The 26127-nt window shown below is 54.9% G+C and overlaps 1 protein-coding gene across 1 annotated transcript; it reads right to left on the minus strand.

Annotated features, from left to right (window-relative positions):
• Positions 1 to 2065: 2065 nt before the first annotated feature.
• Cdx1 (caudal type homeobox 1) lies at positions 2066 to 17830 on the minus strand. Its single transcript, XM_027949380.3, has 3 exons — positions 17386 to 17830; positions 2854 to 2999; positions 2066 to 2411 (listed from the first exon to the last, which is right to left on the minus strand). Exons 1-3 carry the CDS (start codon positions 17828 to 17830, stop codon positions 2181 to 2183), a joined length of 822 nt encoding a protein of 273 aa, XP_027805181.2. The 3' UTR covers positions 2066 to 2180.
• Positions 17831 to 26127: the final 8297 nt, after the last annotated feature.

Below are 26127 nucleotides of genomic sequence, written 5' to 3' on the forward strand. Positions count from 1 at the left end.
GCTGCTCTACGCTGCGTCCCTCACAGGGACTGCATGGTCCTCCAGTTCAGAGCGCCCATTCTCCAGAGCATGGGGAGTTCGGTAGGAGGCAGGGAGGAGTTAGCAGGGGCTTCCTGCGGAACACTGAATTAATGACATTCCAAGGGAACTTTGGGCTGGGGGTCTTGTTGGAGACATCAGTGTGGCTCTCCCAGAGTGGGGAAATCTGCAGGATTTTCCCAATTTACTTGACCAGAGTCACTTATTTCTGGAAGACAAACCCCCTAGTTTTACAAGGGGAAACAGAAGTCCAGAGAGGAGAAGCAGTTACCCCAGAGTCACACAGCGAATGGCATTTAAAGATCAGAAAGCTAAATTTCATCATTGCCAGCTACCTTTCCACCTGTCTCTCTCCCCTTCTTCTCGGGACCCTGGTCCTCTCCTCTGGTGCCATCTGGTTCCTATGCCTTAGGCATCTACTGTCACTGATGGCGCCATGGTTTCTCCTAGACCACCAGTAGGAGGAGAAAGAGAAGCACCTGCTGCTCTGCAGGGCCCGTGCCAGGATCAGGTCCACCTTGTGCATTGTCATCCTGGGCCCCAGGAGCAAAGGGCAATGGCAAGCAGGCTGTGCACACTTTTTATGGCCTAGCCACCTCCCAGAACAGTAAACAGAGGGGCAGGCAGCTGGCACCAGAGCTCTCTGGGGAGAGAGCCCCAGGTAGCAGACTCCTGCCCACCTCTGGAAGGGACCTAAAGAACAATGGCTTCTCCCTGGAGTCAAAAAGACTTGGACTCTAAGTTCACATCCCTCAGGCCCACTTTTACTATTCTTCCCTTCTTGGCCTGACCTCCAGGTCTCAGTTCCAACCTTGCCTCCTCCAGGAAGCCCCCCAGGCCTTCCAGGATAAGCTAGGAGCTGACTCTGTTCCCTGGATGCTCTGAGTCCCGGGATGCCTGGAGCGTGGCTCTGATTGACTCTTATCCTTTTGTAATAGCGCCATCCACGTACCTGGCAGGCTTCCCACTGGACCAGGAACGCCTGGGTGGCAAGGACTATTTGCTTCTGGGGCCCAACCACAGCACATGGGGTGCCCAATAAGTGTCATCGGTTGAAAGAAAAACCTGAACTGAAAGTGGCTTAAAAATTCAATAGACTGATAGACTGAGTCTGGCGATTCTGCTCACAGATGCACACAGACGTTCTACGTGATCTCATAGACTTATTCTAACAGTGTCCTGTTTTGATCTTTTAGGAGTATTTTAAAGGTGACCTTGTTGTAGGCCTGCAGAATGGGAAGGGAATATGCTATTGTTAGTGAAGGGTGAGAAGGATTCCTTAATTGTTTTTTCTTTAATGCTATGTATAATGATTCTATACTTTTTTTTTTAAGGAGGAAAAAAATTTATTCTTGAAGCTGCATCCAAAAGATTCCAGTCTCTATATAACATCTGTCCAGCTGTGACCTTGGCTTGGTCCAGAGAAAGTCTCTGGCGGCTCCCTGGGGCCTGAATCCTGATGGACAGACAGCCTTGTGGAGTGGTAGGACTCTGCAGGGTGCACTCAGCCCCCTTCTCCCCTGCAGGGTCCCTCTATCTGCAGGCCTCCCTGAGAGTGCTGGTGAGTGGACAAGGAGGGCCACCAGGTCCAGGCCCAGGGGCTTTGTGTCCGCATCCCGGCTGGGGAGGACTCAGGGCACACTGCTGTGAGGCAGGCCGAGGTAAGGCTGAGCAGGAGAGGTGAGTGTTGGTGAACCACACAGCCTGCCTCTCACGTCCTGCTCTGCAAACCTGCCACCTTCTCTGGGTAAGAGACTCTTCTCCAGGTCAGTCTGGTCCCTACGGTGGCCTCCCACCTCACTCCTCACCTCACTCCTTAAGACCACGAGGAGGAGGCAGGGCTTTGTCTTGCTCTGTCCCCCAGCGCTCTGGGGCCTGAGATGTCTCGAGGAGCCTGAGACCTCCAGCACTGGGCCCCGACTCCCCTGAGGTCTAGAAAGCGGGGACTGGAGGGTGCTTAGCCAGCAGGCCACGAGCTCATGGCACACTCGGGCCAAGGATGCAGGGAGCGGGTGGGTGACTTGTCCACGGTGACCCAAAGATCAGCAGTGGGGCTGGGACTCGTAGGACCTCTTGGGCCCCACAGAAGCCCCATCCCTAGCACCTGAGTGCCCAGGCCCCAGGCCACAAGCCTGGCAGGGCTAGGGCAGAAACTCCTCCTTGACAGGCATCGGGGAGGAGGCAGCGAGGAGGCCAGCACTGCTGGGGCACAGGCCGCCCAGGGGCGGTCCTGCGGGGGCAGAGGTGCCGTCCAGGGCCGGTGGCAGCTGGGGCGGCGGCGGCGGCGGCGGCTGCTGCTGCTGCTGCTGCTGCTGCTGCTTCTTGTTGACTTTGCGCTCCTTCGCCCTCCGGTTTTGGAACCAGATCTTCACCTGCAGGATCATAGAACAGGAGGCTACGGGCGATGCGTGGCAGAAGAGAGTGGCAGAGCGAGGAGAGAGGAAGACATAGGGCTGGCCCTTCTCTAGGTGGTGTCTGTGGCCTCTTTCCTGCTCCTCTCCCTGTAGAACTCGCTCCCCCAGGCCACCTTCCTCTTCCTCCTCCAAGGCCCCCTCTGGGAGCCCTCCTGTTCCCCATGGCTGCTCCCTCCTAGAGGGCCTAACAGCACTGGCCATGGCCTGCTCGAGGGCACAGCTATTCAGCCAGGTGCTCCCACTGAGGTGGCAGGAATGTCAGGTTTCCTTGGGGTACCTGCTGGCAGCAGCTCAGGGTCAGCTGTGCTGTGACCACGGCCTGGACCCTTGGCCTCTCTGCTCTCCCTCTGCTGAGCCCTGTAACCTGCTGCCAGGCTGAGGTGGGGGAACCCCTACACACCTGCCTTTCGGTGAGCCCCAGATTGGCGGCCAGCTCTGACTTCCGCCGGATGGTGATGTAGCGGCTGTAATGGAACTCCTTCTCCAGCTCCAGGCGCTGGTGGTCCGTGTAGACCACGCGGTACTTGTCCTTGGTCCGGGTCTTGCCTGAGAAGCAGGAGGACCAGGAGGGAAGGTCGGGGGGGGGGCACCCACAAAAGGTGGGGCTGCTGTTTAAGCTGGGGCTTCTCTCAGGCCTCCTGACCCAGGGACCTGCTCTGACCACCAGCTCCGCCAGCTCTAGTCAGCATTTGCCAGCTGTGGCTGAGCAAAGGACATTCCAGGAGCTTGTAAAAGCACAGCTTCTGGGCGCCCCTATTTAATGTGAGAGCCTGGGGGGAACTGTGGCTGACAGCCCCCAAGTAGTTCCGATTCAGAGGTCCTCAGATTGTGAGTTTGAACATCACAGATCCGAAGGGGACACCTGGCAGGCAAGGGTAGACTGAGGCTAAGAAGATGTCAGCTGTTCCTTTCTCTTGTGCAAAAGAGGACAGGGGAGGCCCCGGTGGCTGGACGGGCAAGTGGAAGGATTCAGAAACTGAGGAGTAGCTGGGCCGGGGCTCCCCAGTCCCTGCTGAACGCTGACCCCACACTCAGGCAGGAAGGACGGGGCTTGCTGGACCTCAAGAGTCCCTGACCCTGGACAGCAAACCCTGAGCCGGGCTGCAGCAGGGTAGGGGCAGGCCCAGAGCAGCAGGGCTGCAGGTGGCTCCCCAGGTCATCATCACTGAGCTCCTGCCTGGAGCCCTGCCCTGGGGTAGGCAGGGGACAAAATAAAGGGAAGCTCAGGCTCTAAGGGAGCAGGACCCACAAAAAGAAAGTAAATGTAGAAAACACTTGAAATGTTAATTGATAAGTATTTGGAGAAAAAGAAAGCAGAGAGGGAGGACTAAGAATTTAGGGAGGAGGCCTGCGCCTGAGTCCCAGCCCCACAGGTGGCTGAGAAGGGAGCTTCGCTGGAGCCCAGGAGTCTGAGGCCAGCCTGCAGAGCAAAGCCAGATCCAGTCTCAAAAAAAAAAAAAAAGTTTTTATTAAATATACTGGCTCATGAAGGCCTTACTGAGCAGGGGAATCTGAGCAAAGAGCTAAAGAAGAGAAGGGAAAGAGGCAAGCAGACATCTGGCAGAGGGACCAGTAAGTGCAAAGGCCCTGGAGTGGGAGCACAGCTGCCACTTGACAGGTTTGAGGAACAGTGAGGAAGCTGGTGGGGTGGGATGGAGGAAGCAAGGGGAACAGGGGCAGGACACAAGGGGAGGGACTCTGGGTTTTACCGTGTCTGGGATGGGAGCCATTGCAGGGTTTTGAGCAGAGAGACATGAAGTCTGATGTAGGTTTTCACATTCCCCTGGCTGCTGCGTAGTAAGCAGACTGGGGAGAGGAAGCGGCCGTGCAATAACCCAGGAGGGAGGAGGTAGTGGCTTGCTTCTAGATGGGGCTCAGCCAGGGCAAGGAGCTGGACTGAGGAGCATCTGGGCTTCACGTCAGGGCTGTCTTTGGGGCTGGGACTGGAGGTCTGGGGAGGATATTAAGAGTCCTGCTTGGCCTGGGCTGGGGTGGGGCCTGGCAAAATACCAGTTCCTCTGTAAGCAGCTGACCATGTGGCTATAAATAGGAGGTGCACCCCAGCACGCACGTGTCCTCCAGGGCCTGGTGGGTCTCAGAGCCACCGCGGAGCCCTGCCCACCTCACCCAGGGCCCCACGGCAGCCAGCCTTCACCTCCCTGCTTGCAGCCCTGGCCCTGGCCGTCCCTCGGTGCCTCTGCACTGCCCACCCCCATCCTGGCTCTGCCCTCCACCAGGCCCACGCAGCTTGGCAGGACAGCCACCGGGCTCCTCGTGGGCCAACGGCTCTGTGGAGAGCGGGAGACAACAGATGTTCCTGGGCGGCTGTTCCCTGGGTTTTCTGCCAGAGCAGCAGAACCACACCGGACACTTCCGGATCCCCTGACCTCAGTCTGCTGCCCAACTGAGCACGGGACAGCCTCGGCCCTTGGCCAGGTCTGCCCTAGGAAAGGGCCAAGGGAGTGGCTGCTGAGGCTGTGGCTCCAGATGGGGCCTCTTCTTAGTTTAGAAAATTCAACACTGTTTCAAAACAATTCTGCCTAATGCCACCGCAACCAGGGCCCAGGAGGGCTCTGAAGCCTCTGCCCGCCTGCTGGGATTGCTCAGCTGGAGCCGGAAGGAGTCCTGGGAGTTTAGTCTCCTTTCGTTTTTTTACAGAGAAGAGACGAGTCCAGGATGGTCACATGGCAGCCAGAGGTCCAAATAAGAAGCCTGGCAAGTCTCTTTTTCATCCTCTCTGTGTCATCAGGGTCCCTGGAGGCCCCAGTGAGCGCAGACCTGCCCAAAACTGTGTCCCCTGCTCTAGCAGCTCTCTCTGTTTCCTCCAGTGCATATCTCTTCACCCCACCATATTTTGGGGCTGCTGAGCCTGCCACACATTGTCCTCTAAGCATTGGCAATAGGAGTGTAAACAGCAGACCACCCCCTCCAGGAAAGGAGGGGTCAGAGAAGTGGGGGGCGGGGCTGGGAGTCTGGCCTGTGCTGGGGTTGGACCACAGCAACTGGGCCCTTTAAAACACCCAGAAAGCAGGCTGTAGTGTTGCACACTGTAATCCCAGGGACTCCAGAGGCCGAGGCAGGAGGATGTTTGAGGTCAGTCTCAATAAGACCCTCAGTGACTTAAGGAAACCCTGTCTCAAAATAAAAAATAAAAAGGTCCAGGGATGTAGCTCAGTGGCAGAGTACCCCTGGGTTCAATCCTCCGTACAAACCAAACCAAACCAAACCAACCTAGAGGACTCCCAGCCACCCCCTGGAAGAGTATGGGCCTGGGCAGAGATGGGGCTCCTTGCCCACCAGGACCTGGGCCTAAGCAGTTACAGGCATCTTCTCCCTCTGCACCCAGCTCTCTCTCCTGTTCTTTCTGGTGGAAACAGGAAAATGCACAGGGCCATTTCACAGGCCAGGGAAGCAGGGGTCCACACAGGCTCTGGCTGAGGGTCATCCTGCCTGGTGCTGGTATGACCTCTGGCCCAGCTCTTCCCAAGATGGAGGGGAGGCTTGAGATGCTGGCTGCGTAGTTTCTCCTTGGTTCTGGCAAGGGTGCCAGTGAAGACCTGGTCCAAGGGCCTTGGCATCCGAGAATCCCATCTCTTACCCTGGGAGAGGGGCCAGCGGGCATAGGAACCCATTGGCCAGCCTCTATCTGGTCAAGCTGCTTGAAGCACATGGTTTTATTCCCAAGAAAAGGACTCTGCCAAAGAAAAATGTCAGATTCCTTATGTGGCCCAGAACCCAGGGACTCCCACATGTCGTCCAGGGAGGAAAAATAACTGGGTGCATCCGTGGAGAAGAGTCATCAAGACGAAATCACAAAACTGCAAAAGTGCAACATGGAGCAGTTTCTAAGATATGTGGAAAAGCAAGACACAGATTGGTGCAAAAAAAAAAATATGTCACTGTTTTGTACAAAAGCGGGGGATACACAACACACACTGTTCATGTCTCCATACAGTTCTTTCCAATGAACCTATGAGAAGCCCAGTAACAGGGGCTGCTCCTTTGGGGAGAGGAGCTGGAGGAGGAAAGCCATTGGTGGAGGCAGACTCTGGGTGTTTCAATGTTTACCATGTGAAGATGTGAACTGTACTTTCAATGACAGTCAGGAGACCTGGGCTTCGGTCTCAGCTCTAGATAGAACTAGGAACTGCACTTTGAATATGTCTCTCAACAATCCTTCCTGTCCCATCTTCTGAGCACCTGTGCTACCTCCAGAGCCCAGAGAGGAGGGGCCTGGGTGGTGCGTGAGAGCGACGGGGCAGGGAGAGGGCCCAGGATGAATGATTTACAGGAACCCGGGACTCTGGGGCTAAGGGGGAAGTCCAGGCTTCTCTAACAGGTGTCTGATGAGGGGCCAGCCCCTCCCAGCCACCTAACGAGTAACCCTTGGGACCGGATGCCTGTGTGGGTGGCGAGATGGCGGGGAGCCCCCAGCCCTTCAGGGGTAAGCAGGGGGTCGGGGTAGGAAGGACCTCGGATGGCTCTCTGCTCTGGTTTTGGAATGCAAAGAATGGCTCATCCTTTCTGGGTGCAGTGGCGCAGGCCTGTAATCCCAGCTGCTCGGGAGGCTGAGGCAGGAAGTTTGCGAGTTCAAAGCCAGCTTCGGCAACAGTGAGGTGCTAAGCAATGCAGCGAGACCCTGTCTCTAAATAAAATATAAAATAGGGCTGGGGATGTTGCTCAGTGATCGAGTGGACCCTAAATTCAATCTCTGGTACCAAAAAAACAAAAATAAAAACAAAAAACAAAAACCCCAAAATCTCATCCTATGGTCAGGCTACTGCCGGAGGCCGTGAGCACCCCACCTCCTATAGCAGGCAAAGGGCAGGACCAGCAGCCTCAGAACTCCCAGGGAGCTTTCTTGAAGCACAGATCCAGGCCCTGAAATTTGGAGTCAGCAAGGCTGGAATGGGCCTCTGGGCACTTAACCAGCTCTCCAGGTTCTAGTATGGGCTTGTTTGCACGAGCAGACCTCTGGTTGCATGAGGCATCTTCTCACTGGTAAGACAGCCTAGGACAGTCTCCTCACCTCTCTGAGACTCATTTTCTGTATCTGTAAAATTGGGATAATTATTATTCTAATAATAGCCATCATGTCCATGCACCAGGCACTTTGAATATGTCTCTCAACAACCTGTGGTGTTGTGTCACTGTGACATCTATTTACAGATGAGAAAGCTGAGGTTCAGAGAGGTCCACACGTCAAGGCAGGCGGGATTCAAAACCAGGTCTCAGAAATAGCCTCAGAAATAGCGCTCAACCTCTCACATGGTGGAAGGTCTCCCATAATGATCTCCAACTGAGGCGTAGAGGGGTGGTGCCTAGCACTGTGCCTGCCATGTAGCAGATGCACCAGGAGGGCCGAGCCTACCATTTCCAATATGGATGAGACAGCCATTTGGCAGGAATGTCAGGCACTGGATCTGTGCAAGGGATGGTGTGTTGGATGGGACTGCTTCTTTGTTAAGGTGCCTTCCAACTTGGAAACACAAAGCTCCCAGTGTTTGTTGATTCTCTGATTGTGTTTGTTATTATTGAATTCTGAGGCCCATTTCCCAGTCTCAGAGTCTAGACACCAGGCTTGCCCAGTTGAAGGACCAAGGGTAGGAGTCCTGGTGACTTGAAGTGGACCCCCCCCCCATCTGGCCTGGGCCAGGCAAGGACAGAATGTGGCTTCTGATCCAGAATGGGATGAGTGGCTCCAAGAAAATCAAATGATGTCTGGGTCAGCACTTCCCTTGCCCTCTTCCTGCTGGGTGTGTGGCCTTGAGGGATGACCAGCTCTGTCCTATGGTGTGTAAACCTCAAATCCAGTCCCAAATCCTCGGTGACCCCTCCCTGGGTGGTCCAGCCCCAAATGATTGTGCATCAGGATCCCACTCCAACGCTACACACTCACGCACAAGAGTTGGTTAAAGATGCATTCCACCAGGGTCCACCCGGGTCTGCTGACTCCTCATCTCCCTGCCATCTCTAACAAGCCCCAGCTAGACTCAATAGATCCTGGTCCTGGTTCTGCACCATCTGTCTGTCCTTGAATAAGTCCCCCTGTTCTTTGGGCCTCAGATTCTCCTGTGTCCCAAAAGAGGGCTGGGGTGTCAGTTCCCAAGGGCCTATGTCCTCAAGTTCTGTGCAGCTCTGAGCCCTTCCTCAGAGACCAGACCCTCCTCACTGCCTATCACCCCAGCCAAGACCCAAGGGAGGGCACAGCCTGCATCTTCCAGCAGAGTGGAGCAGGAAGCATAGGGAGCTCATCAGTGTCCTTGGTGCCAGCATGGGGACACAAGGAGAAAAGCCTGGGCCTTCCCTGGGAGGGAGCTAGGGAAGTGGGGGAAGAGCAGCCACAGACTCCTACTCCAAAGAGCCTTCCTTTTTCTAGATGAAGGAACAGGTCCAGAGAGGTTCTCAGGTCACTTGCTGAGGCGACTGCAGAGCCAACAGGCAAAGACATAAGTGGGAAAGACAAAGGGTGCAAGGGGGTGCTCCCAAGGGCCGACCTGCCCCAGGAGTCTGGGTACCTTCGCCTTCCTAGGTCTGGTAGAGACTAAGAAAGAGCCTGTGGCTTTGAGTGGGAAGCTTTTATTACTTGTCCCAGGCCTGCCACTGACGTGGGGTGGGACCTTGGCCACCTTCTTCTCTTCAACAGTTTGCAAAGGAAGAGCCTGACCCCTATTAGGGCCCATGGTGAGTTGGAGTGATGAGAACCCTTGGGGACTGGAGTGGGGAAGAAAAGAGATGGACTTAACCAAGAGGACGCTGGGCAGTTTCTGGAATATTTGAGGACAGGGAAAGAAATTCAAATATGATGAGCAGACAAAGAAATTTAATATAAAACACAAGCCTGGGGGAGGTAGCGGTGACCCAAAGTGGAGGTGCCTCACACCCTACTGAGGTTTGGGGAAAGGCTGGGTGTACGAGGTGTCTCCAGGCCTTGCCTGAGGGGGCCAGAGAACTAGGGTGTGGTCCAGCCTGGTCAACTTAGCTGAAGGGCGGGTGTCTGAACATCCTTGGGTTTCCTCCCCACTGCCAGGGGCACAGAAAGGACCCGGAATACAGTCTGTGAATGACATAGAGCCATGGATAAGAAAAGCAGAACTGAGCTATTTGCAGAAACGAATGTTGGAGGAATCCCTTGGGAAAAGGGAGGAATGTCGCCTGGTAGAGAGCCACAGGGCAAAGAACACGCTGGCCTAAGAGTGAGGAAACCTGGCTGGGCCATCGGCCAGACATGTGATCTCCAATTTGGGTCTGTTTCCCCATGCACACCACCTGTAGTTGAACCTCTGCTGCAGCTGACCCACCAGTTTGTTGATGAATGGATACTTTCTGGGCCCATGAGGCTTCCTGCTGGGCCCATAATTGGGTCCTGGCTGAGTGGACAGTCCCAGGTTTCTGTATAATGGTTCCTCACTCAATCCCTGGAGGAGAGCTGAGGAGTGTGGGGAGAGAAGGGAGGATGGCCAGGCTGATCTCCCGAGGGAGCCCAGCAACCCTGGCCAAGCCTCTCCTCCCACGTCTCCCTCCTGCCAGAGTTCTTCGTCTTTGCGCCCCTTCCCTCCTGGGCCACCTGCAACCTTGACATCATTGGCTGCTCTATCTTCTTCGTCAAGGCTCACAGTCTGTCCTGGCTCGGGGAAACAGCAAAAGAAGGGACTTCAGAGTCAGAGATCTGAAGGTTCTAACCCAGGCTGGCCACATGCCTGTGATGTGTCCCCAAACAAAGCCACTGGACCTCGTTGAATTCCAGTCGATTTCTTTGGAAAAATGCAGGTGTGAGTGCCTCCTTTCCAAGGTGGTGATGGGGCCAGGTGTGATCATCTACTTGACAAGTAATTATTAATAAAAGCCAGTGTGACAATGAGGCAACGGCATTACCCTAGAGAGACAGCGGCTGAACAAGGAGGCCATCTGGAATGGATTACCACTCCAGGACCTCTTGAGAGGGACTTCCCTATGCTGCCTGATTCGCCACAGCCAGCCACATGTGGCTGTTTAATCCATTAAGTCCAAGTTTTCAATTTTGCAAATATGTTAATGAAGTGGACACAGGTGCATTAAAATAAGTTGGCGATCTTAATCCAGAGCTTATGTATTATGTTAATTAATGCCAATTAGTGCTATTATGACTATTATAACATATGACATATTATACACTGTATTAAAGTTTTCATATGTTTCCCAACTGGGACAATGGGACAAAATGCACCACACTGAAATAAACTCAATAAAAAGTAAAATTGAGTTTCTTAGTCACATTAGCCATATTCCAGGTGCTCAACTGCCACGAGTGGCTTGTGGGCACCTACTGGGCAGCTCAGATATAGAGCATTTCCATCATGGCAGAAGGGTCTTCTGGACACACTGCTAGACCCAGCTCCCACGGAGGCCGGGGCCATGCCGCAGAGTGCGCCCACCCAGACTGCGCTTGTCCCAGTGGCAGCAGGGGCTGGTCTTGCACCCACCACCCATTTGCATTCTTCCCATGTTTTCCACAGGGCACCCCAGCCCAGGATAGCCCAGGACTGGAAACAGCACTTGCATCCCTTCAAGTCTCCTCCCAGGCTGAGCCGCTTGCAGCCTCCGGGTCTGTTTCCTGGAGGGGTTCGCAGGCCATGCCCCGCTTGCCGTCTTCTTCTAGCCGGAGGCGAAGGCCCTGCTAACCCTCTGCAGGTGGTTCCGCAGGCTCTCTTTCAGCTGAAGTTCCAGGAGGGACTCTGGACTCCTGCCCTTTCCTACCCCTGGCCAGCTATATGACCTTGGCAGATGTCCTCCTCAAGGGCCTTGGCTCCCGCATGCTCGTGAAGGTGGGGTCCATGACACTGTGCTCACCACGTGCCTGACACACATGTTGACTATATGGTGAATTCTTATTGAATGAATGAAACAAACCTGCTACTTTTCCATCTCCCTCACAAGGGACACCGCATCCTCCAGTCACTAGGGCCAAGGGCCTAGTTGGCATTACTGAGGCCTGTCCCCCTCATCCCCCACATCTAACCCACCAGCTGGTGGCCTCAGCCTCCAAAGCACCCGTTCCCATCCACTTCACTGCTACCTGTCAGCAGCCACTAAGCTGATGGAGAAGTGTGCCGTCTGGGGTCTGAACTCCTGCATTTGCCAAAGTGCCGAGCATCCAATAGACACCAGCTCGTGTTACTGCGACGTTGACAGGTGCTCAGCCCTTATTTGCTATTCATCTCTTCCATGAGGGGAGGGGAGACAAGTTAAAAACAAATGTACAAATGAAATAATTGTCACTTGTGATTCATAGTGTGGGGGACAGAGAACAGGGAGCCGAAAGCTACTGTACTGAGCTTGGTGAGGGGACACCTGGAAGGGCTGACATTGAAGCTGAGACCTGAAAATTTAGAAGGAAGCTTCTGTGTCATAAGTGAAGAATATTCCAGAAACAGAGAACAGCATGTGCAAAGGCCCTCAGGCAGGGAGGAACAGAGTGAGGGGCTCAGTGGCAGCCTGTTGATGGATCCTGCTTGCCTTGTTCAGTTCTAATCCCCAGCACCCAGAAGAATCTACAGCATAGAAGAGAGTATTACTGCCTGCCTTCCTGAGTGAATGAATGAATAAGAAGAGGGGCACCGGATGAGGCTGGAGCGGCTGGATTCCCTCCAGCAGAGGGGAATGGATTGACCTCGAGAACAACGGGAAGGCACTGGAGGATGCTGTGCACAGTGGTGACCTCCTGCCTGCTCCTTCTCCCTCTTGCTGCAGTGGGGTTTATGCAGGGTGAGGGCTGAGGCTGGCACCGGGAGGGTTTAGCCTGTTGACAGCGATGGCTCTGGCTCCAGATGTCAACGCTATTTCCAAATCCTAGCAGCTCCCAGACAGCAGCCTAAGAAGCCAGCCCACGAAGACAACTCCCTACCGACAAAACCAGCCCCTGCTGCTAACAAAGCTGTTTCGGACCTTTAGAACGATTCCTGAAGCGCTAAGCAGCAGTATCTGCCAAAGAGGGGCGGGCGGGAGGTGGGGTATTCAACCAAAAAAAGCCTTCTGCCACCTTCTAACTGGGTCATTCCCCTTCCCAGCTACATCTGAGAGCCGAGGTGTCAAATGGAGCTTCTGCGTGGAGAAGCAGCTTTCAAGAGCCTGGCCCCTGCTGTGCCCCCCACCCTGGCCTCCCCCCCAGCCTCGCACGCTCATCCCCTGGCTGGCCTCCTTTTCCCCACCTGGGCTGGGAAGCACATGGGGGAGGTGGTGCTTTGTTTGACAGATGCTCAGTGGGCTTAGACTCTGGTGGAACTGGTGCCACCATCCTGTAGCTGAGTAAGCTTGGGCAGGCCACGTGACCTCCCTGAGCCTCAACGACCTCATCGGTAAAATGAGTCCAATAATAGATCCTTTCACGTCTTAGGGTTGTTACGAGACTTAGGTGAGATCACCTGTGCAAAGCTCTCGTCACAACACCTGCACATGGCAAAGACTCAGCCCATGCCACCCATTAGCTTTATCAGGAGCTCCTACTATGTGCAAGACAGGGGGTGCTGGGACTGAACGGGACTGGTCCTGGGGGGATATCAGATGGCAGTTGGCAGGGATAAGTAAGAAGATGAGAGCAGACAGTTAGCAATGCATGTTGTTGACAGAGTGCTTGGACGGGGGAGAATCAGGGAGAGCTTCCTGAAGGAGGTGGGCTTGGAGGAGGAGCAGCATTTGAACTGGTAAGTATGCAGAGGAGGAAGGAGGGGCAGTGCAGGTTGGAGGATCAGACTGGAGAGGCAGCAAGTGTGAGGTGTGTACCTGTGTGCACCTGCCAAGGACTGGCAGAGGTGATCATAAGTGCCCACGTGCTGAAGCTGCCTACTGTGTACCAGGAACAGGGCTGTGCTTTACAGGCACCGTGGCTTCAAGGTTCAATCCTATCATTATCCTAATGTTACACTGGAAGAACCGCAGGCTTAGAGAAATGATGCAGCTTAGCTTGCCTGAGGCTATACAGCTTCTAAAATAAATGCAGTCCCAGACCTGAGACTCCCTAACTCTGGCTCTTACCTGTCCCCAGAGAACATCTCTGTTTCTAGGCAAACTAGTTGGGAGAATGTCTTCAGTACTGGGGTGGAGGCAGTTTTCAGAAGGGCTCTAAATATCAGAAATGGGGCTGTTTTTTTTTTTTTTTTTTTTTTTTAATAATGAAGTGGCAATTCCACAGCAGTAGGTAGCCAGGGAATGCTCTTGAGCAGGGGATGGGCCTTGACAAGGTCAGCCTCACAACTGGTTTGGAAACAGCTGGGGCATCCCTCAGAGGCTGGAGGTGGGAGGCCAGGTTGCAGCTGTGGCAATAGGCTAAGGGGTGGGCCTGGAGTGTGTGGGCGGAAGAGTGTCCCTCCTCTCTGCCTGTGTCACTTTCCTTGTCTGAAAGCTGGTGGAGTTGGACCAGGACCTGAACTCTGCTGCAACCGCCTCATCATCTGAGTGAACATCTGCCTGTCCTATGAGACCAGGCACCCCAACGGGCCACTAATGTGTGAAGCACTGTTTATCCACAAAGAATCAGGCTGAGCCCGCGACAGAAGCATGACTATAACCCTCCTAATGAAAACACTGATATTGATAGAGCCAAGAAGGAAGACAGAACAATAGTGCCCCTTGTAGTCATCCCCATCCTGGCTACAGCGAGTGACAGCAACACTCGGAGCTGACTAACATTTTGTTGAAGGATTGTAGCCTGACTGAAGCCCAACAGCCTCTCCCTGAAGGTCCCCATCTCTACCACCCTGCTGAGACCAGAGCCAGAGTCTCAGTCCCAGCCTCGGTGACTGCAGCTCTGCAAGTCAGGCAGGAGCACTGTCCGAGTGGGCAGCCAGGCTCCACCATCCACTGGAACTGCTGGCTGGACAGTCATGGGTCCAATCCCCAGATGGTGACAGAAACCCATGTCAAAGCCAACATCTCACCCCTCCCCTGTTCTCTGAGACGCCTTGGGTCCCTTACACTTTCCCTGTTCACTGGTGCAACACAATGCATGGAGCACTTACTAGGTGCCATGAGTTGAGCTGGGTGCCCAGATATGGTAGCAAGTCAGAAAGACTCTGGGCCTCTTGGGAACAGAGAGCACACAAGCACACATCAAAATAGGCGAGTACACTGGCACTGGGTTAGTGCTCAGAAGGGAATACGCAGAGATCATCAGTGGATGTGGGGGGTCCACTCTGGGAATCACAGAGGTCCAATCTGAGGAGGTGACCATTGAGCTGACACCTGAAGGGCAGGAAGTAGCCAGGTGTACAAAGGCAGAGCTTCCAGAAGAGGGAACAGCAGGTGCACAAGACCTGAAGTGGGACTTGGCAGGACTGAGGAGCGTCAAGAAGGTTGGAGAGCTGGAGCAGGGCAGTGGGGCGTGGTCTGGGCTGATTGGGGGGCATGCAGGGCCAGGTGCTGAAGCTGTGCAGCTCTGTGCACCTCAGGAGGGAGCATGGACTTCACTGTACATACAATGGAAATCCACAGAAGAAGTCTAAACTGACTCATCTGGACCTGTCCCAGCTCAGCCTCCACTTGTGTAAAACGAACACTCCTTGTCACCTCTGGACCGTGGTTTCCCCATCTGCACACCTGCTAACTGTCCAGTTTAGCTATTCTAGGAAGCTAGGTGCTCAGAAGGGGGACAGAAGGGACTGACTGGTCAAGAAAATGGCAGGCTGAAGGCCTGATGGTCAGTGTCATTGGGGGTTAAGGAGCCGGGGCCTGCAGTGTCCTTCCTTCAATTGTCCCAGACCACAGTGTTACCCAGGAGCCTCCTCCAGAAACCTGTGCTTTCATTGCCCAGAAGGAGAAACTGAGGCCAAAGAGTGGAGGGGCATGGCCTTTCTTTTGTCCCAGCCCAACTCTGCCCCCAGGTCAGGAGCACTACCAAGAGTCACATACCTGCAGCAGTCAGCTGCAGCATCCAGCTTCCCAAAGTCAAGGTTCCTGTATCCTCAGCAGGACGGGTCTAACCTGGCTCCTGGGGAACTGCCCTCCTGGAGCCTCCGGAACCCAAGTCTCCCAAGCCTTTCCCTCTATCCTCCGAAAGCAGAGTGCTTTTACCTTTGGGCATTCCCCACCTGCCTGCAGATAACAGTTTACAAATGACTTTTGTGACCACCAGTGGAGCGGGGCTCAGCTGCTCTTATGCCCAGAGACCAGGTGTTCCGTCTATCTCAGAGCCCAGAAGCTCTCCCAAGCTCCCTCCACGTCTCTGAACCCCACCAGCCCACACAGCAGATGGCCTCTCTCCAAGTCCCTGCCCATGGGGACCTTCCTCATCCACCTGCAGAGTCACTTGATCCGCAGGAAGCCACAAGTGGAAGAGAGAAAATGTGGGTTTCCTTCTCCAGACTTCCCAGCCACACATCTGCAAGATGCTGAGGGCAAGGCCCCCAATATCTCCCCTCCTGGGATATAATGTGGGGCTTTCCCTCTGGGATTTATAGACAAAGCTTCTGGGAGGCTTTCCTTTTTCTCCAGGGAAAGATTTGTATTTTGCAGAGGAGTCTTTTGGTAACTTGAAGCAGGGTTCAAACTGCTATTCAACCTTATTCCCCACTCATTTCACAGACAGTGAAACTGAGACCCCAAAGGGATGATTAATCTCTGAGAAGCTCTGTGTAGTAGAGTAAGAGTGCACAGGTGTGCTGCTCTGTCTACCGGGGTTCAAGTCCCAGTCCCGTAACATTCTATGGCTTTGGGCAAGTATTTAGTTGGTGACAAAGTTTCTTCCTCTTCAAAGCAAGAGTAAAAACAGTGCCCACTTCAATGTTCTAAGAGTTAAATATTCCATATCGTTACCTGATATTACTTAATCAGTCACAGAGGTGATTGGCAGAGCGAGGTTGCCTGTACCTCCCTAGAGGCAGATAGGAACTTGGGACTTCCAAGAAGGGTATGACTGTAGCCAGAGCCTGCAGTACTGATCAGGCGCTGCCCAGCGTCTGCCTAGCATCTGCCTAGGGGGCAGGCTGGGTGTGTGTGGGAGATGGCAGTTGAGGAGAGAAGATAGGGGAAGTCCCAGGCTGCTCCCAGCTGGGGGAAGGGAAGTAGGGACTGGACATCAAAGGGTGGGCAGGCCAGCTTCCCGCCCCCAAAGCCAGGTGGCCTTTGTCAGGACAGGCCAGACACAATCTGGACAATGGGGTGTCCTGTTCACTTTCCGGCCAACAGGAGTCACTACTGAGCCAAGTCCCAGTCTGTTACATGACAAAGGGGGTACCCATAAAGATCAGGCCGCCCCTCATTAAAGCTGAGCCTTTGTCCTGCCCCCTCCCCTGCTTTTGAAGAGGGTGGATCAGAGAGGCCTGCCTGGGGGCAGGAGGTTCACAGGCTCAGAGCCAAACAGTAGCCACCTTCCCCACAGCATCTACCTCCCCTCCCCCAGGGTCAAGAGTTCAGGGAGGGCCCTGGGGAGGTTAGGTAGGGACCCCAGCTCCAAACTACTGAGAGAGACTCTTTGCCAGCCAAAAGATACGACCCAATCTCTTCTCTGTAAAATAGGGGGTTCAGTCCTGGAAAGGAAGTGACCTGCCCACTCTCACAGGGACGCCAGGTTTGTCGCCTCTGCTGGAGCTAGGACAGGAGTGGAAGAAGCCCAGGAAGATCACCAGGGCCAGACCCCCTAGGAGTGCCGGGATAGGAGTCTGAGGACCTGCCTTCTAGTTCCGCCTTGCACAAGCACAGGCACGTCTCCTCACTTCGCGGGATTTCAGCTTCCCTGTCTATGCAGAAAGAGGGTTGGTGGGCTCCCCAGGGCTCCTGCTGGCTGAGCGTCAGCGGGAAGACACAACAGCCCTCCAGGGAGAGAGTGATCAGAGGCCACGCTCTCGGCAACCCGAGCCCGGCCAGGGCAGAGGTCAAACTAGGGGCAGCGTGGGCCGCGCAGAGCACCTGCCAGTGCCCCGGGAATAGTCGCGCGGCGCAGGGCGAGGGGAGGTGTCCTTACCGCTGCCACCACTGCCTCCAGCCGCCACGCTGCGCCGCATCCACTCGTAGGGGGTCCGCCTCTGCGCTCCTGGCGAGGACGGGGCGCCCGGGCCGCCGATGGGCTGAGCCAGGAGGCCCGGGCCGGGCCCGGGGGGCGCGGGTACCGTGCTAAAGTCCGGAGGGGGTCCGAATGCCAGCGGGGCTGGGCTGGCGGCGGGGGCCGCGGGCCCGGGGCCGTAGGCTACGGCCCAGTCGTCCTTGGGCGCAGCGAATGGAGCGCCCCAGGCCGTCGGGGGCGCGGGGGTCGGCTCCACGTGAGTGTAGCTGGCGAAGTCGGGGTACTGCGGGGGCGCGGGGGGCGGGCCCGGGGGGCCATAGGCTTGCGGACCCAGGCCGAGACTCGGGGGCCTGGCGGGACCGGGATACACGGGAGAGTCCTTGTCCAGCACATAGCCCACGTACATGGTGGCCGCGGGGCCCCCCGCGCATACTGGGCCCTGGAGCCGCCGCTGCCGGCCGCCCCGACGACCAGCGACTGCTCACCTGAACTCGCCGGCCCTGCCGCCGCGCCCGCCCCACCCAGGCCTTTTATAGCTCCGGGCCGCCCGCGGCCCCAGCCGAGGCGGGTTTGCATTTCAAAGCTGGGGGAAGCCTCCGGGCCGCGAATCAAAGGGGGAAACCCGTCGGGGGCGAGGGGTTCAAAAGGAGACAAATTGCCGCCCCAAGCGGGAGGTGGACTGGCCAGGGCCTGGAGGGGGTTGGGGACGAGGGGCGAGGCGCTGCGTGTGGGAATTGCCTGCTAAGCGGTGGACCTGGCGGGCGGAACACCGTCCTGTCCTTTCGGTGGCCACAGGGGCCTCCCCACGATTCGCAGTTAACAGGTGGAGAAACTGGCTCTCAGGAGCAGGGAGAGTTTAGCTTCACCTGGCATGCGACACAGACACACTCGGCAGTGACCAACCAGTTTGGGGTGAGGGCAGGCAATGCTGACTTCAAACAGGGACTTAACAGGGCGGTCTGCAAGGTAGCTGGTGATCTTTTGGGGGAGGGAAGAGGGGTCACGACCCTTCGAGTCTGGGATGAAAGCTGTGGATGTTTTCCTCCGGGGAATGCACATATGCACATACATGAGGCTGCATAGTATTGGGGGTTTCACTTGGTTCCTGGAGAAATTTCTCAAAGGTGTGGGGAGGGGGTCTTCTGGGGAGGAAGTCCTGGGAAACTTTGATGACCCTCTACCCTTTTATCATGGTTATTGAGACATTTCAAACATACACAAAAGTAGAATAGTCTAATGACCAGCTTGTATAATGCTCGCTGTGTAGGCAACAGGCCACCTTCAATGGTGATCAAGATTGGTCACACTTACTTCATCTACTCCTCCCTTTTTCCTAAAGTATTTTAAAACAAATTCCAGACATCATGTCATTTAATGCTGACATACTTCAGTTAGCAGTTGCTTTGTAGGAATCAGGATCATTTGAGAGCTGGGGCCCCTGCGTATTTTAGTGTATCATACCTGCTCTCCCACCCAATCCAGCCCTGCGAACACTTCCCAGCTCTCTCAGAGGGGTGTTTGCGAAGCTGAGGCAACATGAATGATCTTTGAGTTGGGGGCAAGACTGAAGGATTTGGGGAAGGATTCATGAAGGACAGGGTTCTGGATCAGAAAGCCTAGGGGAGAAGGGGGTTCCTCCCTATAGGGTCAAGGAGCTGTGCAGAAGAGCCCTGTAGAATTTGATCCTCTGACATTTCCTGGGGGAAAACCTAGGTGTGCAGAGATGTGTGGCCCCCAGAAGGAGAGCAGAATCAGCCTCTTATCTGTTGAATCTTTCTCTCTCTCTTAGGTCACCGCATTAGCCAGGGCTGGCTCAGCCAGATGATGATGGGTCAAGGTCAGGATACAACTTGCAGGGTCCAGTGCATAATGAAAACACAAGGTGCAGGAGCCAGCCAGATGGATGAAGTAGAGCAGAAGAAGTGACCTTCTGCAAGCTCAACTAGAGTGACATGGACCTTGACCTGCTGCTGGACATGTCCTACTGGATGCACATCCAGCTGTACAGCGTGTAGCAGCCACCGTCCCTAAACCAAGGACAGCATAGAAAGCAGCTGAAGCACCTGCTTAAGACCAAAGAAGGAGGGTCCACCCACAGAGAAGCTGTAGGTAGTGAAGATGCACCTGTGGGACAAGATCATCCTGCTGGGATGGTGAACAGGGGCGTTGGCATCTGCTGAGAGATGGGCCCAAGACCTTCAACCAAGTGCAGATCCAGCCAAGAATCAACTACTACCTGGGTGAGTTTCTCCACCACCAACAAGCCCGTGAAGCACAGCCACCCTGGCATCAGGCTACCCACTCCTTCAGCTTCATCCCCTTAACATAGCCTGCTGGTTCATAAAGGCTCACACAACCAAAGAGAGAAAGAAAGTTTTCTGTTCAAAACTTATCTAGAATTTCAAGATGGCAACAGCAGAACATTTCAACCAGGGCCACGAAGTAGACCCTGGTCAGAAGCTCACTCTTGCACATAACAGTGAGACAGGGCTCCCCTTACTGCTCAGAGAAGGTCTTCCCATGGTATGGGTGGAAGCATTGAGGTCCCAAAAGGAAAGTGGTAGAGCCCAAGTTTCCACAGCACAGTGAAGGCTGCTTTTAGAAGGGAAGGGCCTGTCTGGGTTGTTGCTGGACACAGATGAACACAGGGCACAGCATTGGCTGCCTCAGCAGGGAAGGCCCCAGGTTTCCAGGTCAGGAAGTGGGGACACGCTGGTGAAATGGTTCTCAGAAGTCATCTGGAGCTCTGGGCTGCACTCGGGGGCCCAACCTTTCAAGAGGTCAGTGAGAATCAAGACGAGAGAAGCCGGAGAGGACTGAACTCACTCTGAGCTGGAATAATGAGGACTGCTGGGACTGGAAGAAGAGAAGGCCTGGTGGGAGGGCTGCAGCTGGGCAGAGGCAGGGCACAGCTGGGACTTGAGAGAGAGAGCTGCTGACTTAGATCCCTACTTACCCATGAGGTTCTATGAGGGGCTGTCCATCATGAGATGGGTATCGCAGAGAGTGAACTCTCCATATGGAAGGGACACAAGTGACTGCTGGGAGTCTCCAGTTAGGGATACCTGTTCTGGGGAAGGGAGGGTTGGTGCCCTCCAATTCCAAGACTAGGCTAAATCAGACCTAGATGGTAGGCATGGTTGGGAAGAGGTATAGGAACTCATGTATTCATTCGACGCATACATATTGCCACATCCCTCTGCTGACACTGTGTTCAGCGCTGAATGAGCACCCCCTCAGGGGTGTGTGTATGGGGGGGGGGAGCAAGTAGGAACCTAATAATCACAGTAAAAGCAAAATGACATCTTGGCGAGAGCCAGAAAGAGGGAATCAGAGAAGTCTTGAAGGAAGCAGTGCTGTGTGAGTCAGGCCCCTGGTGAGTGGGGAAGGACGTTGTGGCAGAGGGGCAGTATACACGGAGGCCCTAAGGGCCAAGGGGATCAGGTTCCCCTAGTACTGAAAGACCAGTCTTGAGTGGTGGGGGTGGGAGTTGAGTCTGAGCCCAAGAGCAGTGGGAAACTGGGGCAGTGACGCGATTATAGCCAGGACTCAGGTGATGGCTGAGAGATGGGCCCAAGTGGCAGGGGACTTTCTAAGCAAACAAAGGACTGTGTTCCTAATCAGGGAGAGGGTAGAGCCAGGGATCCCTGGAACTTGGGGAGCCACCAGCACTGTGCCCCCCCTAAGCTCTGCAGACACGTGCTGAGAGGGGCTGCCGCCATTCCTACGGATTTCTCCCTCTTTGACTTTCTGACCCCTAGCTCCATGCCTTTTCACCTCTCTAAGGTGGCATACGGGCACTAGCATAATAACAACAGCAATCTCACCGCTATTTATTGAGCATTTTCTAAGTGCCAGGCATCATGCCAAGCCCTCGGCATGCATCACCTTGATTCATAATTCCCCCAGCCCAGGGAGGTAGGATTGTTATCACCATTCTGCAGAAAAAGAAGCTGCAGCTCAGAAGGGTGAACTCACCCACCCGAGGCCACACAGCAAGTCAATGCCCTATCTGGAAGCTTTTCTTTCCTGCTTAGGTGAGCTGGCCTATAGGATAGTGAGGATGGTAGGCCTGTGTAGGCCTCCCCACCCCCAACTTGTTAGCTGGAGTTTGCCTAAGCAAATAGCTGGTTCCTCTTCCTCCTCTGGCTTCTTCATGCAAAAGAGCCTCTGCTTTCCCCTGCCTTTACCCCTAGGGGGACCCCCCAACCAGTGTTGTCAATAATTCTCAGTTGACATCCCCGGTACCTCCTCCCAAGGACACTCTAACCTTGTTTAAAAGTCACATTCTGAAATTGCAGGTCCTCCTCCACCTTGGCCTTTGACCTACCATATGACCTTGAGCCCCTGGGCCTAGGCTCCCCAAGTTCCCAATGGGGACTGGTAGCCTCCGGAGGCAGGGCAGCCCTGGTGCTGTGCCTCAGTGCAGAAGCCCCCACGTGTCCTGGCCCTGTAGGCAGCCTCTTCCTCTCTGACAGCCCCTTATCTCTGGGAGTGGCTCTTTATGGGACCCCTCCTTCCCCTGGCTCCCTGGGTGGGCCCCTCGTCCCCCTGGAAGCTCTCCCTCCAGGCTGCTCTCACACACCCAGCCAGGGCCTCCTGGGGTGGGGTGCACAGATGATGGCCTCATAAAGATCTTAGTGATAAAGGGCTAGGAAGCACAAGTCTGTGGGTTCGATTCCCAACAACCCTTCCCCCAATATGAGTGACAACTTGGTTTTTAATTGGGTTTACAGACCTGGAATCTAGGCTTACTAGAAGAACCCAGGGCCAGCCTCAGGCCCACAGTGCACCCACCTCCATCCAGCCTCTGGAAACTCTCTAACCTCAGTTCAAGGGCTTTGAACTGGGGGCCAGGTCCAGCCAAGCTCAACCTCGCTTGTCACCTTGGGCAGGTTAACTGCCCTCTCAAAGTCGGCTTCTACCTCAGAAGCCAGAATAGCAATTCCTGCTCTTCCTACCTCCAGGGGGCAGATGTGAGCCTTGGAGTGGTGGGGCTCCTGGGAAGCCTCTCTACCTTCAGGCCTGCCCTCCTCCCAACCCCTTCCCTCTCCTCCTTCCTCCTCCAGAGGCTGGATGTGCCACCTGCTGGCACTCCAGAGTACTACAGGAGGACCCAGCCCTTGTAACCAGGTGTGTCTGATGCCTGAAGCCACTGATACTTCTCTGGGGGGAACAGAGGCATGGGAAAGGGAAGCATTCCCGGGGGACGCAGACGCATAGGGAGCAGAAGCGATTCTAAAATCAGAGTCTGGAGCAGACTGGCCTCATGAGAAGGAGTTCTGTGTTTGACCTGTGGTGCAGAGAAATACACAGATCAGGGAAGAGACAAAGGTCACACAGCGAGTTAGTGGTCAAAGCCCAGGCTGGGACTGAGAAGTCCCAGTTTCCTGTCGGGATGCACTGTTGTGGCTTCTTGGAGGGACGAAGAACTGAGGGCAGAGGTGGGGTGAGATTCAGTTCATGGTTGCCCACGCCCTTGCCCTGCCTGGCTCCCACTCCCTTAGCCCTTCCTCTGCAGTGTGCCACAGTCACCTACCTTCATCCCCACCCCATCTTCCATCTCATCACCTCATCTCAGGTGTCCTGGTGACACCTGAGGCTCATCCGCTGTTTAAACTTCTGCAGTGACCCCTGTGGAACCTGAGGATTGAAGCCATGCTCCCTCGGGCCTGCAGGCCTTCATGGCTGGCCCCTGGCTCCCTTTCCAACCTTAGATGCCTCAGCCATTCCTTTCCCTCTGTTCAAGCACACCACGCTCTCTCTAGCCTCTAAATTTTTGCAAATGCTGTTCCTGTGCCTCACACACTGTTCCCACTTGCTTGGTGCGTAACCTTTCACCCTCAGGTCTCAGTTGACAAGTTTCTTCTCCAGAGAAGCGTTGTCTCCCTGAACGAGAGTCCCGCCTGTCCAGCCCATCGCTCCCTGTCCCTTTCATCATGCTCATCACGATTCAGTACTATTAATGTTTGTTTTCCTTGGTGTTTGCTTTTGAGCCCTAGGAGGGTAGGAGGACAGGGCGCACAATTGGTGCTCAATTAACTTCTGTCGCCATGGATGGGTGGTGAGAGAGTTAGAGTAAGAGGACTCCTCTGAAACCTACTGTGTGCCCTCAAACAGGTTCTTGTCCTCTCGGGACCATAGGAGCCAGTGTGCCCAATGAGGAAGAAATATGTGGTCTTCCAGGGCGCTGCTGTGGTGGTGATCTTTGAAACATCTCTGTGTGCCCGAAGGACACAACCTAGTCCCTGTGGTCCTGGGGCACTGAAATGGAGGCCCAGTGAGTAGTGTCTTGAAACCCTCATTTCCTGGGATCCCTGAAAGCCTCAATGGCTGTAGTCTAGTTAAATAAGAGGAGTCCTAGGAATCCTGAGTGGATTGTGACCCAAGGTCCCCACAAGTTCCTCTGCCCACTGTGGTAGCTACCAGATAAATGTCCAGAAGGTTTGGAAATTCCTACTCTGCCTCTCTGGCTCTCCAGCTGCAAGTACAAGGACCTGGCTTCTCTGCTCCTATTGTACAGGGCAGAAGGATGCTGAGCTGGGGGCCAAGGGACCTGTGTTTCAGGGCCACCTTCTCTGTGAACCTCACACAAGCCCCCTCCATTCTCTGGGCCTCAGTCACGATGCCTGTACAATGGACAACTCTCAGGTCCTCCTGGCCCTGGCAGCCAAGATGACTGTCGGATGCCTGGGACATGTGTGCTGCTTCCCCATACCCCACCCCTGCCTGGGGAGCCGGGGAGCTGCTCCGGGAGCGTGGGAGAGCCAGATGTGGTGGCCGCTGGCTCTGCCTGTGTGAGTGTTGAGCTGGCCCACTGGGAATGCTCCCCCTGGAGCTCCCTTTCCGGCCCCTGACCCCCATCCGACTGAGAGCCGCTGCTTCCGGCTCTGACAGGCGTGGGTGGGGTCTTAGGAGGGGGGGTCTGCTCATCCTGGTTCCCTACTTCAGGGTAGAGCATGCGTCCAGACAAAAGCCTGGCTGCAGCCCCAGCCTGTGGCTGACACAGTACAGGCATGAAGCCTGGCACAGTCGCTTCCATCACTGACCTCGGCCATGTCGGCCCTAACGTGACGTGAGCAGGCTGGACAGGCTTCCCTCAGGCACTGACCACATGGAGACAGCACCTCCCCACACACCTGAGGATCAGCTGCTTTGGTGGAGCCTTCTTGTTCTGCTCTAGGGCTTGCACAAAACACCATGCACATGGCTCCCTCAGGCCTTTCCACCCCTGCCAGGTGTGCACATGTGTCTGCTTGAACACCTGAAAGTACTGAGGCTCAGCAAATTCGGAGACTTGGTTGTTGCACAGCTAGAAGTTGGCAGAGCTGGGCTGGAGCTGCCCACATCAGAGCTCAGGGTCTTAACCCTTGAGGGTGCCGCCATGCCAGGGGAAAGGAAGTGGAGTCCTAAGGCCCAGAGCCCCTCTGCATGATGTCTCAGTCACCCCAGCAGGACTCCCCACACTGAGTCCATACTCCCAGCTGAGTCCAGCCTTTCCCGGGACAGGCATGTCTGAGGCTGGACCTGGCTCCCAGTATCTGGGTAGTTGAGAGAGTGCTCATGGCCTATTCTGCTCCCAGTGGGGCTGGGGGCCCTGTTGACCTCCCCAGCATGATGTTACTATACTGTCACGTACCCTGTTCATTGCCCACCGTTTCAGAGCACTCAAGGGGACGCTGAGGCCCAGAGGCATGCAGCGATGGGAGGCTGCTTGCAGAAGGGAAGCTCCACATTGCAGGGACCACATTTTGGACACTACACTAGGCCTTCCAGGGACAGTACAAATCTTAAGAATTTCTTAAATGCTCTTAAGAATCTGTCCTTGGGCTGGGGCTGTAGTGCAGTGGCAGAGGGCTTGCTTAGCATGAGTGAGGCACTGGGTTCGATCCTCAGCACCACATAAAAATGAACAAATAAAATCTATTTGGTATTCTGTCCATCTACAACTACAAAAAAATTAAAAAAAAAAAAAAAAAAGAATCTGTCCTTAAATTAACCCAATTTTCCAGAGGAAGAAACAGAGGCTCAAGCGTTTAAATGACTTGCACAAGGTCATACAGCTTGAACCTGGAGAAGCTGGGATTTGAACCCAGGCTTTTCTCTGGCTCCAGAAACTGCCCTCAGTCATGACATTTCTGCCTCAGCATCCCGGCCTTAGTGAGCACTCTGTGGTATTCTGTGGAGCTCTGCATCTCCCACCCACATCTCAGAGGAGAGGAGGAGGAACAGCCCTGGTGCCCACCAAGGGTTAATGGTGGTAGGGTCTAAGTGTTTCCAGATGGGCCAGTCAGATGGCTGGGCTGGCCGGAAACCAGCGGCAGCCAACTTCCCCAGGGAGCTACCATCAACCACCCCTTCCCCTCTGTGCTGCATCTCTGGCCCCCAGCTGTCCCCTGCCCTGGGGTCCACCAGCCTCTTCTTCCTAGCCAGAGTCTAACTCTAAGGGAGTTTGCAGACAGAACATCCCAAGGGCCTCCCATAACAGCAAGCCCAGCCTGTTATGGACAGACAGGGAAACCGAGGCTCAAGCAGAACAAGAGACCAAGGTCTTTCAACAAGGCCTTGCTCCAGAATAGCTTCCTTAGGAAATAAGGGGTGGAAACTCCCCTTTGCTTTCCCAGAGCTATCCTGGTTGCAGCAGTTGGTCCAAGGGTTTAAAGGTAAGCAGACAAGGACGCTAGGAGGAGAGTTATACATTTC

Source organism: Marmota flaviventris, chromosome 5 (genome assembly GCF_047511675.1).
Source record: "Marmota flaviventris isolate mMarFla1 chromosome 5, mMarFla1.hap1, whole genome shotgun sequence".
NCBI classification, from domain to species: domain Eukaryota; kingdom Metazoa; phylum Chordata; class Mammalia; order Rodentia; family Sciuridae; genus Marmota; species Marmota flaviventris.

What these genes read in the sequence shown, in the direction of transcription:
- Cdx1 (XM_027949380.3), bottom strand. Translation starts at nt 17,830, where the DNA reads ATGTACGTGGGCTATGTGCTGGACAAGGACTCTCCCGTGTATCCCGGT. An exon ending in TGGAGGCAGTGGTGGCAGCG is followed by an intron (nt 3,000 to 17,385) that starts GTAAGGACACCT and finishes CCTGCTTCTCAG; the next exon opens with GCAAGACCCGGACCAAGGAC. An exon ending in TGGGGCTCACCGAAAGGCAG is followed by an intron (nt 2,412 to 2,853) that starts GTGTGTAGGGGT and finishes ATGATCCTGCAG; the next exon opens with GTGAAGATCTGGTTCCAAAA.